This window comes from Falco peregrinus, chromosome Z (assembly GCF_023634155.1).
Source record: "Falco peregrinus isolate bFalPer1 chromosome Z, bFalPer1.pri, whole genome shotgun sequence".
Lineage (NCBI taxonomy): Eukaryota > Metazoa > Chordata > Aves > Falconiformes > Falconidae > Falco > Falco peregrinus.
The window spans coordinates 80,437,339-80,452,371 of record NC_073739.1 but is presented as its reverse complement, the minus strand read 5'-3'; the positions used below and the strand labels follow the sequence as shown (position 1 = coordinate 80,452,371).

At 42.0% G+C, this 15,033-nt stretch overlaps 1 protein-coding gene across 1 annotated transcript in view; it reads right to left on the bottom strand.

Annotated features, from left to right (window-relative positions):
- LOC129782727 (SET-binding protein-like) overlaps positions 1-15,033 on the bottom strand; it is a 258,827-nt gene that overhangs the window by 196,080 nt on the left and 47,714 nt on the right. The window contains 1 exon segment of the mRNA XM_055790905.1: positions 11,474-11,557. Coding sequence (XP_055646880.1) covers positions 11,474-11,557 — 84 coding nt within the window.

Below are 15,033 nucleotides of genomic sequence, written 5' to 3'. Positions count from 1 at the left end.
AAAACAAAACCAAAAAAAAAAAAAGAAAAAAAAAAAAAAAGAAGAAGAGGGGAAAAAAATAAAAGGCAGGTGAGAAATACTGGGAGAAGAAAAATAGCAGCAATGTTTGGAATGGCTCTGCAGCCAAGAGAGCAAACCTGGTCTTTTTAATGGGACCACCCAAGTGAGCTCTTGCTCACGTGTGCTGTGTTCACTGCCATGTAATTCAAAGTCCAGAGGGGAGTTAGAAAAAGTAATAGTGGGGTTTAATAAGGGATTAGCAGATGACTGAAAGTACTGGGTTCCCACCAAAGTTCATTCCCAAAGTTGCCAGCAGAATATCACGTGGCCTCAAGTCCGGTTCAATAAACATGAGAGCAGGGAGATGGTGCTGCTGGAACAAACTGTCACTGCCTGGACTTGCCAGGAACCAACCCTTGTTCATCAGCTTTTCCTGAATATACCATTGTGGGATTTTTCTGCAAGTAACACCACCTCCTCCAAATCCACAACTAACTTCCAAACAAAAAAAAAAAAAAAAAAAAAGAAACCCAACCAACCCAAAAATTTCTTCTGAAGGCCACTTAACAGGACAGCATTTGAGCCTGTGGTGTTTTCTCTAAAAAGCAGCCTATACAGGAAGACTTCCTTATTTAAAACGCATTAGCTAATTCAACACTAATCCTTTACGTGCTATGAGTAGTTCAGTTGGGTTGGCTGAGTCAAGCTTAAGGTTCATTTCCAGGTCATAATTAAAAATATTTCAGGTGAGGAAACCATAGTTATGATGCTGTAAGTGTCAAGATCAGACAATCCAAGAAGTAATAAAGGAAAAAGAAGTTTAGAAAACCATTTAAAATAAAAATGGATGGAGACACAACAGATCACCCAAGGGTGGCAAAGCTCCGTTCTTAGATTACAGCCCCTATTGCTTTCTCCAGTCTAGCTGAAACATCCCCATCAGTAAAAGCCTATTGTTAGATTTAGTGACGGCATCTCCAATGATAGGGCAATAGCCTTGTGCAGGATTGGCTGTATCAGTATCTTTTCTCTCTGAGACTACACTGTTTGTAGCATAGCCTCTAGGAAAGAGGATGATTGATGTATAACAGCAGAAGAGGGAGGACCAGGACAAACAGGAGAGGGAGAAGACAGCAAAATCTGGTGCCCAACATGAAACACTTAAGCCCTAAACTTCTGTGGGGATATGATCCTACCCTGCAGTGTTGTTGGGGTTCTTTTTGCCACAGAATTATAAAGAAGGACTTTTTCCTGGTGTCACTGCAGGCCACAGAGGATAAATTCAAATGACAGGGCTTAAGTTATGAATATGGGGAATTAGAGATGAGAAGTAAAGCAGCTTATAATGACTCTCCCATTTGCTCTTTGGAATACAAGCTTTGGTATTGATTTTGAAATGCCCCTAGCATTTCTAGCAGCTTCATCCTAGCAGCTTCTCAAAAATGAAGCTCGAGAGTTTCTTTGCCTTGCAGCCTCTTCAGCATGATTTGATAATGATAAAAAGTGAATATAAAAACTTCTGCAGGCTGTTATTCATCAGGAATCACTCCCTTGTTTTCTAAGTACAACCACTGACCTCTAGGGAGGATGTTCAGAGAGATATTTCAATTGGTTTCCTTACGAAAATAGCTGTGGTTCAACTCAGAGCCTCTGTTCCCAACACAGGCAGTGGGGGGAGGTATGGATGCCTCAACAACATGTCTGTCAGTCACCTAAAGTCAACCCATAGGAGTGCCCTGCAAAACACCTGCAACAGCTGCAACGTTGCAGCCCTGGGGAATGTGGGATTCATGGAAAATGCTACCATCTCCCTGTCACCCTGCTTGCATGGATACCCAGGCAGTCTCAGGACGTTTACCGAAGTCCTGGCCCCTAACACCAATAGACAGCAGAGATATCCATATCCAAATGGAAACTATTGTCCCACCTCATCATCACAGGTTTTCCCATGTCTACAATGTGACAAGGTAAAAGACCAAGCAGCCCAGGCGTCTATTGAGAAGGACACAGGGCTGGGAAAGTTAATTTTATCATCTTTTCTGACCCCAGCTTTGGGGTAAAGTAATCACATCTCCCACTCAGTTGTAAAACATTTTGAGCTCTTTTTAAATGGCTTAACATCAAAATAGTCATGATGGGCATCTTTGGTGGGACAAAACACAGGGCCTCACTTCTCAGAGCTTTTCCCTGTTTGCTCCATCCCGGTGTTGTGCAGGTAGAGTCTGACCTGTTCCAACAATGGAGCGAAATAACTACTCTGCCAAATGACTCACACCCTGGAAGAGATAAGACTAAGAAGGAAAATGGTGAAATAACTTGGTTAAGTTTGTATAACAGATCAGTGTTGGAGAATGAGGGTCAATTTCCCGGCCACCTACACCAATACTCAGTTGTGAGACTGATCCTGCCACCCTCCAAAAAGGAATTTCTCTACCTAAGGAGGAACAATACGGTTTCCTGTGGCTTTTCATTTTCCTCCCTGTATTTTTTCTCAACAAAAGAAAATCCATTAATATTCGATCATTCCTGCATGTAAGATGCAGTCGCTAAAATGGTTTTGCACTTAACAGCCTCCAGTTGTAGACTAAATTGATGACACTTAAAATGTGCCCATGAGCCATAGCAGAATGATCCCATTACAACAGTGCCTTAGTAATATTGTGTTAGTTAAGGTTATGTTGTCTGGGTTTGAGGGTTTATAACCCAGCTGTGAATATATTCTTCAGGCTGGAACCAGTTGCAGGGGGATTTAGTCCTGCAGTGAATCATATGGCTTTTCTCTTTCATTTTTCTCCTACTTCAGATCAGATTTTTGTCTGGTTCTTTTTAAGATATGACATGAAAAAAAGAATAAAACTTCCCCCTGTCAGGATGCTAGTAGGAGCTGTGCTATATTTCACGTTGGTGTTAACCTACCTCAGGCAAGGCCTACACCATGCTAATATCCAAGTACTCCCCAGTCTTTAACATGAAGGATATCCATGCTGCTTTCACTGCTTTTTAAAGTGAGCTGAGGTCCTGATGGAATTAAATCACATGTCTGGTTCTGTCAGAAACCTGTGGCAGACCAAGGGACTGAACCAGCATCTCTGAAGGGTAAGCTGACTCTGTAGACACTGAACCACTTCTTCCACCTCTATAAAGACTTTCCAACTATGGCTTGAATTATTTCTCCTCTGCACAAGGGATGATTTCTTTTCTTCTCCACTTTGGTTACAGTTCTATTTGACAGAGCTTTCTGAGTTGTTTCCATGAGATAATTTTTTTAAAAACTGAGTTTGACCAATATAAGGAAACTTTAAACCCAAGGTACACACATATCTTAGGCTGCTACCGTCTCTCACCAAAGCAGACTTGTATGCATGAATAAGAAGCTTTCAAAGTGTGATATAACAAAGAGTAAAAGGATATAAAGAACAAAAGGCTGTTTAGACAGGGCATCAGCATGGTCAATCCAACAGCAAAACAGGCTCCCTGGAGCAAATCCAGAAAAGTCATCACCTGAGCTGCTGCAAAACTCAGCTGAATACATTTCCCATGAATAACCAGTGTCATGATGGAATGTCTGCTGAATGCAGAACAGCCATATTGGGTACAATTCCAGGCAGATGACCTGCTGGGATCTGGGACCAGATTTTCATCTTGTCTTGACATTGATTTTGGTACAATGTGAGTAAAAGGAGGGTGCAAACTGCCATAGTTCTGCTTGGATAGCATTTTGCACCCATGTCGAGGTAGGCATGAAGTGCTCCACAAAGTTGCAAGTGCAACACTCCAACCACCGAGCCAGTCCTTCACTCCATCTGTCACCCTCCACCAAGCCTTTGCACTTGCCTTGCACCTCACAGCTCTCAGCAGCTCTGAGCAGGCCATTCAGTTTGCATGAACCTCGGAGTAGATGGGATCTGGCTTCACGTGGCATCTGTCATCTAAAAGGTGACTGACTGATACTGACCCTGCCATGGTGTCTTCACACGTTGGCATCTGCTAAGGGAAAATGGGAACAAGGCAGAGTGGGAAAGGCAGCAAATGCAGCCAGAATGCCAGAGAGCAATGGGGAATCAGCTTGCCCTGGCTGGGTCTCCTCGCAGTAGGTGAGCTGCTACCACAGAGGGCCATGGGACAACCTGGAGCAGCACGCCTTCTCTCTTCTGACTCTTTCCTTCTCCACCCATGTAGAGAGATCAGTGAAAACAACAAAATAGTTATTAATGTTCCCTGGGATTGCAGAGCCTGAAATGACATGAGACAGCATTTTCTTCAGCTGCTTTAGTCCTCTTTTAGCATGCTGCTGTGTGTTTGCCTTTGAGGAGTATAAATGACCCTTTCAAATTTGAGATTTGAGGCTGACAATGACAATTGATAGCACTTATTTTTTTCATGTGTAAAGCACTTTTCATTCAGAGGGCTCTCAAACTGCTTTTCAAAACCGTACGGCTTCTGCTCCTCCACCACTTAAATGAACCTACCTTCAAGACGAAACGAAAGACCCATCAATGCAAGGTGATGGTACGCAGCAGTTTAGGGTGAGAAGTGAAGAATAATGTGTCCCACTGAACATGCAGGGTCGAGTCAAGTTGGCAGAGTACATATCCTGAATGAGAGCCTGGACAAAACATCATCACCAGGACTCGCACGTTCTAACTCTGGAGGGAAAGTGCCATGGGATCATCATTCACAAGAAAAGGTCAGAGCCCTAAGTTTTACATCTTGAAGAGGGACAGGTCACTGTGTTAAACCATGCATTCAGAACTGCCTCAAAAGAAAGAAAGAAAAAAAAAAAAAAAAAAAAAAAAAGCAATTTGCTGACTACCATTTCTGAAGCCCTTCCTGCAAAAAAGGGCACTATGGGGTTTTTTTGGCGGCACACCCCCCACCCCACCCCACCCCCCCCCGTAGAAAGGAAAAGCTCTATTGAACTTCAGTCTACACTGTGCTACACTTGACAGGAAGCCCAACCCATTTTGAAATTAATATGAACTGTAAGAGGAGACCACAAGGTGGGAAACTCTTGAAGTGAGTACAAGACTATTCATAAAATGAGTGAGAAAAGGAAATAGGTGATTATAAAAGGTCATTAGAAATGTCAGATTACCAATGGCATTGTATGAAGGGAGGTGGAACCCCCTGCAACACAAACCTATTACAGCTGAACTTGCAAAGGACATCCATAACCTCAATCTCTTTTGTTTGGAGGCTTATATTCAGGAAGTTTCTTTCATAACAACATCGCTCCAAAACATATATAAATCCGAAGAATGGAGACTTATCCACCCACCTTCTGTTTCACAACTGCTTCAATTCCACACAACAGATTAATGAAACTAAAAAACTTTCCCAGTCACCAGGAGCACAGATGTTTAGCACTATATTCAGCAATTACCAAAGCACAACTGCTGTATGAAATTGGGAGGTCCAGAGAAAAGGCAGCCGGTGAGTCTCTCATTCAAATATCTCTTCCCAAAACAGATTTAATTGAGAGGAAAAGATTTCCAGTTTTTAAAAAAGTTTTCTGAGATTAAATTTTGTACTGCATTTTGATTCAACAAGTGGAATTGTTTTCTGCCTACACCACCACAAGGAGCAAGAAAATTGTGGTTGGGTGAATGGAAAAGCAACGGTGGTCCACCTTGTTGAGACCAACACTCATGTCATAGGTGGGGAAACACTCTGATCTGGCAGCAGGAACAAGATGCGGAAATATTGTATAAGTGGGCATTTTGGAATGTAAAACATTAATTGGTGGGGTGAGCATAATGATAGAGCTACACAGCTTGCTTTTAATAGGTACCAGCACCAAAAGGGATGTGTTTATCCGTGGGGTTATATGTAACAGTTCACTGAGATCTCAGAGGACTGGATGATCTACAACAGTTTCCTACAGTCCCATGTTCTTTGCATGATCACCTAGCCTGCTTTTTTCAATCAACAGAATACTTTTAAACGTGGTTTACTGCCCAGAAACCGCAAACATGTAACATCCTCTCTCTTTGTATCGTACTTCTTGTTCCCGCTTTTTATAACCTGTGCAGAATCCAGCGGTTTTTCAAGCCCAGATCCAAACTCTACCACAAAGTCAGAGCGGGAGATGGTGGATAACCTGCCTTCACTCCCCCAGTTCTTTCCTCTTTCTTTCTTCCACCCATGTATTCCCAAGTTAGCTAGTGCTTTCATTTATTTTTATTACTTCATTTCTTTTAGCAGAGAGAAACATTAACTGTGGGGGTGCGATCCAGACTTGCTCAGATGGAGTGTGGGAGCCTTTGCACTCCCTCATTTCATGCTTCAGTACATTTCTTGCTGACAAGTGGAAGAATGCAAGGGAGAGCCAGCAAAGCTAAGGCAGATTCTCTGAAACCTGGTCTCAGCCCTCTGCTGCACCCTCAACAGATATCGTAGTGCCAGCTGCCAAGGGAACTTAGCTCCAACACAGTTCAGGCCAGGCCAGTTAGCTATTTAAAGAGGTGGGTTTATTTATATACTTTTTACCCTCCTTCACTCCCCTCCAAACTCCCCCCTGGGTTTTTAAGATGGGAAATTACCGGTAGCCCTGAGCACGTAAAATCTGACAGTGGTTTACCAGATAATTTGTATTGGCCCCTTTGTCTTTGCTGGTACTTTTATTCTTCAATAAATTCTTTCAACCATTAAATGATGTTACTCCCACAACAACTTTGGCAAAGATCAAAAGAGTGTGGCAGGTTTGCTCCAAGCTTCTACTGCTGCCCTCCAGGTATCGAAGGGCTAAATGGAGACAAAAGAAGTGTTTCTTTCCTTTGCTCTCTTCTGAAAGGTTTTGTCTTGGGTTTCCAAACAGTCAATGAAAATATTTTAAAAAGTAATTAAGGTGGATTTTGGGGAGTGGGGTTTCAATCTAGTACTTAAGTCATCATGCTTGTGCTGAAATAATGATGACATCTATTGATAGCACTGCCTCACCTACTCAAAAAGAACCTGTACTGCTAGGAAAACCAGAATAATTATGAATTAAACTGTTATCTGCTCTCTGCAGATCTCTGGTGACGCAAGTGGTAAGGAGATATATACATACATAAATATATATATATATATATATATAAGCCTGCAGTCCCCAGTGCAGTGACCGGAAGAGAGAAGCTGGACTCCTCACGACTTTGTGCACGATGAACAGCACTTCAAGCCTCACCTCAACAGTACAATATTTCTTCAAGGAAACTAGAAATCCGCAAAACAAGTGGTTGGTTTGGGGTCTACTTGGCACAAGTGGAGTCCCAGAGAGGTAAGCTCATCTACAGATTTATCAGCTGTTGAAACCTGCTACAACCGCTAGACCTTAAGATCTTTTCCCTGCAAGGACTGCACATACGTTTCGTTATACTAGGATCTACCTGATTTTTTTAAAAAAATAAGCAAGCAGACAAATAAAAAAACATCAGAGAGATTATTTCATCCCCAACATTGAATTCAGCCTTTGGAAAGAGGCAAACTCTCGGGAGGCTTCAGGGGAAAGGAGGACACTCAGATGAGGCTGAAGAAGCCCACAGGGGAAGCTGCCTATTTCAATTCTGGAACGTGGACCATGTGTGTCTATTTTTAATTTTGAACTGAGTTCTTCTGCCTCCTGCCAGAAGTCCTGAGCCCTGTGCCGGTGCAATGAGAGAAGTGGCCCAGCCATCCCCTAATAGCTATTACTTCTTAATAAAGAGCAGTACTTAGGCAAGGGATGAGGTTACTGTCAGAGGGGTCATGATTAATAATGATTAATCTGATCCTTGCCAACATGAACTGGATCCACCATTCACTAAATAATTACTCTGCAGCATGGATACCATTTCCAGAGGAGGCATACATTTGTCGTATTAAAACCAAAACAAAATACATGGAAGGACAGGAGGATCTGACTTCTTGGTAACACTTAAGCTCACACGAGCCACCAGAAAAGTTAAGCAAAGAGAAGCAAAAAAATATCAAAGGAGAAGAGCCATTAAATTTTGATGAGCTGCCTACCTTTTGGGAGAAATGATGGAAAACAAATAAAACTAAACCCTGAGAAGGCAGAACTGTGTGTGCTGAGAATATGGAGTGCTCCGCTGCTTCTGGTTCTCAACCTTATGCGTGCTTCTAATATGCACATTATTTGTCCACCCACACATTTTTCCCATTCTTAAATGACATTTTGCTTTCCTCAGAAAGTACACACATTAAATCATTGCCCAGAAATCATCTTTCCTGCTTTGTTAATATACTACTTAACACAAGGAAATCCTAGTCCGGGATTGCCATTCTTATGCAAGAATGCACCTCAAACAGTAAGCAATGGTATAATAATTTATGGGGAGGCATAAATTACTGGGACACTAATAACCACTCTGAAGAGCATATATGGACCTTACAATTACAGTAGGATGTTTGTGGTGCAGAGACCTGCTTCTGGGCCTTGGAGCATGGATGAATTTCACTCCCAGAAAGCACACAAACAACTGGTGATGGTGCCAATGGCAGCCAAAGACATGAGGGGGGTTGCTGCCAAGACGTGGCTTTATTTTGGGACTCCTCTCAGTCATTCTGTTTCAGCAACCCAAAGCTTCAAGACCATCCATGTAGGACAGGATTCAGTGCATTCAACTGTATTCCCTTTAAGGTTTTCAAAGCTTTTGTGGGATTTTTCTTGCCCTACTTAGCCTTCCAACTCATCTTGTAGAGTTTGATTAGGACTGGGAGCCCACACACAGAGACCACCAGTCCCTCTCCTTCTCAGGTGCAAATCTTTGTGACCATTGTGAAATCCCAGCCCCATGTGAGCCTGTTTGGACTTCTGCCCTCAAGAGCAACACGGCTAGGATTTACACACTGGTGACTCGCAACATGGAAAATACCAGGCAAATAGGTGCCTTTGGATGCCAGACTCAGGGAAGCAGCTCTCAGGTCAAGGAGGTTAAGATGCCTTCTCTTCTAGAGGTATGCTGGAGAAACGTCAGTAAATTAAATCCTCAGCAATGGTGTCATGGCTTGGTTCAGCTGGGGATTTTCACTGCTGGGGCAGTCTGTCTAGGACTTTTTGCAAGTTTCCAAAATGACTTCAAAGAATGAAAAAACAATAAAATCTTTGCAAAGCATCACCTTACACAAAAATTCAGCCACAAAGTAGGTGGTTAGTCCCAAACCTTTCAAATAGTTACTGGTGTAAAATCCACATACCTATTTATGTGTACATTCATGAAAGCTGCATTTTCACGCAACTTTATAGAGGCATCACAGGAAAACACAAAGCAAGACCAAAAAAAAAAGAAAAAAAAAGAAAAAAAAATCCTTAACAACAATAATGAAGGTAAATCTTTAAAATCTTAGACAGGTCGCAGGAGGAGGGGGTAAAGCTCTGCAAACAAAACTAAATCCAGTGCAGTGTTTTTCCCCTTCACAAAGTGAAACAAACTGTTCCTAAAATAATGCTTCCTTAGTTTTCTGGCAATTAGTGTCCTGAAGGATTAGCCTACAATCATCGGCAAGTGTTTGCCTTTCCCAGCCAATGTCACCACAGAAGTCTGTGTTTATCTACAAGGCCCAGGGGATAATTTATAAACTGAAGAGAGGTCCCACATTCACAGGCAAATGTTCCACATTGCTACCCACCCTTCTGTACTAGTTTTCTCCCCATCCACCTCCTGTCCCCTGAAATATAGACAGGATACTGCCAGGGGCAAGATGTATGAGCTTTACAGCTTCTGGAGCAAGCACTTGCTCAACAGTTTATGCCAATACAGCAAAAAAGAACACCCGAGATGGTCAACACATCACCAGACCTCAAAAATTAGATTTCAGAAGGTAACTGAATGCAAGGAATAATTTATCACCATCCCAGAAAACATAAAAGGGAGTGGGATTTTTTTTCCGTCCAAACCCTGTTGCCTACTTTATAATTAAACTATTGCCATCAATAAGTTTTAGGTCCAGTACTCAAGGTTTGTTAAAGTCTTTCACAAAACCTCTCTGCAATCAAGATGTTCCCATTCCATTTTTAATCTCTGCTATGAGTGGTTTGATGCTGCTGTAGTCCTGTTGTAAATCAAAGTGATTCAACCAGAGTACATCAAAATACAAAAGACTAAACTTGTTAAAAGTGTTTCATGTCTAAATTCATTTTCTCCTGAAGTGTTAGAACCTCAACATTAGAAAATTAAGTTTGTATTGGAGAGAATGGGAAGCTATTCTTTAAAGAAAACTACTAAGAGTCCTTGTCTTGATGGTGAACTGATAGTATGGTTCATGATAATGAATTTGTTATTTTGCAAATACTAAATAAAGAAGAAAAAAAATCACCTCTAAAATGAATGTAAGACTCAATCCTATAAAACATTTATAAGTGTGGCCAATGTTTCTCACAACAGAGCTCACTGAGGGATAAATAGATGTCTTGTCAGGTATTCCCAAACATTAACAAAGCAAGGCTCAGAGACATTGTTATTAGTTAGGATTGATGAACGTGCATGTTGAAAATGAAAACATTTTTCTTCCTGAGCATTCATCTCTTTTCCCGTCAGTAAATTATTGGGAATTCCTGGAGCTTTGAGGACACTGAATTTGCTTCAGGTCTGTACCTGGCCATGGGCTGTTCACAAGGTACATTAGAGAGCCAAGTCATTTGATATTTGAGATCAGCTCCTTCACTATACCACATTTAATATTGGATGAGCCGATATTTACAAAATGTTTCTGCTCAAATCAAATTTTGTTTCATCTTTGGAAAGAATGGTATCTGGAGTCAAACTTCTGTTAAGCTACAAAGCCTGAAAGCCATATTAACTAAAAATTTTGACAGGAACAAACTTGTCTGGTCTAATAAGTACAAAATGGTAGAAGGAAGGAAGAGACCACCAGCTGGCTGTCGTTCAGAGTGCAGCCCACCTCGCCTGCAATTACTGAACCCTACAAGCGATCCCACTGATGTCAATTCGACCAATTTTAGAATAAGGGGGCCATTCATTCCAAGTAATGAATATTGAAACCCAGCCATCAGTTTGTGAACAAGTTTTTACATGTCTATCATGAGGAACCTCAATAAAGAGTGTACTTGTGATGGTGTCACTTCAGAACAAGAACATGCAACGAATGGCACATTTCTCTGTAACTATCACCCATCCAGGCAGCTACAGTACAAGACCAAAGGTTGCATACATTTAGCCAGCAAAGAAGTGCAATATTCTTTAAGAAAGACATTGCCTGGAGTGGATTTTTATAAAGAAACAGAATTCATGAATAAATAAACCAGATGGGAGTAATTCAGGCTACGGCATTAACAGCTCCTAGTGCAGTGAATCCCTGATCTTGTTTGATTTTTTTCTAGAAATAACAAATATAAAAACATTAATGTTGTAACATTGTCAGCCAGGCCAAGGACTTTGTGTCCAGGAACGCTGATATGCAACAGCACAGTTCAAATCAACCAGATGTTAATACATTATTTTATTTCCACCAGTTAAGGTAGATATTGACTGACCTGATCTGAGTCTTTCACTTGAGCATTTTTCCCTTTTCTGCAACCACAACTCATAAGCAGTTTTGCATCTCCAATGACTTTTCCCTATAAAAGAAAGACAAGAAAAACATCAGCACAGTCTGAACCACTGAAGACCAAGAGGCTTGCATTTATGACCAGAAGCAGGGGAAGAAAAGACATTAGAGAAGCCTGTGGACTCATCCTGCATTGCTGGGAGATACCCTTCCACAGAGGTGTAGCTCCCAGGCTGCCAAGGAGAATTCCCCAATGGCCGATAACACAGCATGAGGGATGTCACACAGACAGGGACAGAAGGAAAGCAAGTGTGTGGAAAAATACAGTAGGAATACGGGCAAGCCAAGCTGAAAAGCAACAGGTTATTTTATCCCAATGTTTTCATACATGTACATGAACAGAAACAAGTCTATCTTGCTCAGAGAGTACAATTACCAACCTGGAATGACTTGAGGCAAACCTCACACACCAGTATTTCTATTCACCCTTACCAAGTTAGTGCTTACTTGCTTCTAGTGTAGCTAGATTTGGTGAAATAAAGTCTACAGGTGTGACTTGCTCTCATTAGGACAACTGGTCTATATAACCCCTGGCAAGCCCTTCCCAGGAATTCAACAGCTCACCCTCACCACCCAGCACTGCTGGCACAGACCCTGCAATGTTCATAACAAGCTGGGGCCAATGGAGATTTACAAAGAAACAGGGTCACCTCACCCTCCTTTTGTCCTCAACCAACAGTCTGGGAAATAAACAAAGTGCAAACAGCTTCTTTTCATCGACAACCCACCAGACTGACCGAGCATGAGAGCGTGATCCCAGCAGCAAAGTCTCTCACATTAAAGTAGTTCTTTTCTGGGGATTACTTGAATCACTTTGGTTCTTCACCAAAGTGTTTTTGGAGTTTATCAGACCTAGACGTCTTGATAAATCACCATGGCAGAACAGGGCTGGGATTCCAGGTTTGGTCAAAACGCTCCTTGAGCTGAAACAGTAACACAGCCTGAGTCCCCCAAAACCCATCACAATTACTTGCTTTCCCATGGACGCACCCACAAAGACATTGCCTTTTTTCAGACTTTTGTGGTCCACAGCTGAAAAATAAACACTCTCAGCATTTGCTGGGTGACAGAGCACGAGTCTGCTCACATGCAGCTTTGAAGAGTTACAAGATTTCAGCTGGATGAATTTATACAGAAAAGGAAACCTCAACATTAAAGTAGTTAATGAGTTTAGCCAAGTGGAAGCGCTCTGCCCTAAATGATGAGGAAGGGAAAGGGCACAATTAAAAGGAATTCCAGCCATCGTTCGATGTCAGGGCGCACCAGAGAAGTGATCCTTGGTGGCAGAAATTACAGACAGACAGATGAACTTCTGGTCACCTCGGGAGAGGCTGCCAGGTGTGGTGACATCTTTTACTTGGTGACCCCAGCATCTCACAAGTACCAGCAAGGTCAGATACTGAGCAGAAATTATCTTTTCTCCTCTTTCCAAAAGAGATGTGGGAAAAAAAAGACACTAAAAGGCAGTACCTGTACCTGATACCTAACCAAAACACCCAAGGCTGGGGCTGCTGATTGCAACCTGTCAGACTTTGAGGTTTTCAGAGGACTGCTTCCACCTGGCATCCTCTACCTGTGACTCCCATTTATCAAAGGAATTTCCTCTTGCCCCATTACTACAGTCCTTCACCAACTGACCTGTAAACTCTTGAATTCTAAAACCTTTCCCCAGAAAGAAGTGATTACATTAAAATTTAAAGCAATTGTATTAAATAATTACAGTAGAGATAAGAAACCGAGGCACAGAGAGGGAGTTGTCTGTCTAACCAGAGGAGACTTTCTAGACACCCCACAGTACATGAGAAAGTTAGACATACAAAAGGACCTAAAGGGAGACCCACACATTTCTTAACAGGCAGCTGATGGACAACAAGGATATATTATGGTGCCTAAAGCAGCAACATACTGTGTTTAGGAAATTCCTGTATTTAGGAAAATGCATCCATACAAGACTTGCTGACACTCAACTTGTGCCAGTATCCACTGCAAATTTGTTATGCTGAAATAGATACTCCAGCTCTTTTTACACCACAAACCAAGGAAAACCTCCCAATTTTAGACCCTTCTTTGGTTCCTGGGGATATACTGGTCATGCAACATCAGCTCATGGCAAACCATGGACACGTTCTGGCCGTGGAATAACTGTCTGGAAGTATCATCAGCTTTATTTAACAGAGGAATTGCAAGGTGTTGTCCATAATCACCTGGAAATCAAGAGCAGAGGGGAAATACGAACACAAAACTTGATAGGTTTTTTTTTCTTTTTTTCCTCTACAAAGCCAACACCTCGGCTAGTGAGTTCATGCTAAAACTAAACCCTGCTTTCTCTACAGCAGATTCAGCTAGTGAGTTGGTGTATTTTGCCTAGTCTTTGTTAGAAACATCCTTTTTCTTGCACAGTCAGAAAACCTTGATGATTAAAGCAACACTTCCATGAAATGGGTTTTCATCACAAAGTGCTACATTGCCTATACCTGAAGCTAGATCTACCAGGCAAGTAAAAGACACAAACCCTGCATGTCAGCCAGGCTCCCCTTCCAGGCTTGCCTACAGGGGTTGTTTCACTAGGTGCAAATCGCATAGTTGTTGGGCTACAGAGACCAACTCTATAGCTCTGTAGTTAGTATCTTCTCCTAGATTGTGGAAACTGATGAGTTAAATTACTAGGTTATTTTTGAGGTTGAAGACTCCACCTCAGTTTTTTAATCACATTTTAAAAGGTCTCTATTTGGAGAATGAAGGGAGAACGAAGGCCAGTACGAGAATGCAGGGGCTCTTCCACCCCCTAAAAAAGCAAACAGAAGCAATGCACAGGATGAATAATCCCATCTCCTTTTCCAACTGCAGATGTACCTCTCCCAGCGTGCATCACCTGAATTAGCTACTACCTCCACCTCTTTTTTAGAAAAGCCTATATTATAAGCAGATGCTTAATTTGGGGATAGGTGTCTAACATTAGGCAGCTAAGTTGAAAGGCAAAAAAAAAAAAGAAAAAAAAAGAAAAAAAAAAAGAAAAAAAGCATATGGACAACATTTGCAGCCAGTCGCAACTCCGCTCAAGAGCAGATGGAGGCCTTGTCATTCAGGGGTTTCCTTGCATACACCAAGCAGTTCAGTGGGGATAGGGAAAGGGCTTCTGTTTGGATGCTTCTGTCTGGAACCAGATTAGAAGAAAGCACGCTTTTCCACAGCACACGCCTTGTGTTACATTAAACATGCATATGCAACTTCAGCTTTTATTCAGTGATCTGAAACAGAGCCCTCCAGGGTGCTAAGGGTCAGTGAGTTTTTGCTTGTTTATCTGTATGTTATTTTACAGTTTCTAGTGCCCAATGAGTTTGTTAAGAAATTAAAACACCTCACTAGGACTCTCTTGCAGTGGTTGTTGCCTCCTAATGTATCCCTCCCTCCTTCATTCAGTAGCGCTTGATGCTTACAGAGGAGGGGGAGGAGAACACTGCAGAGAAAGGAGCCTCGTCTCACTGG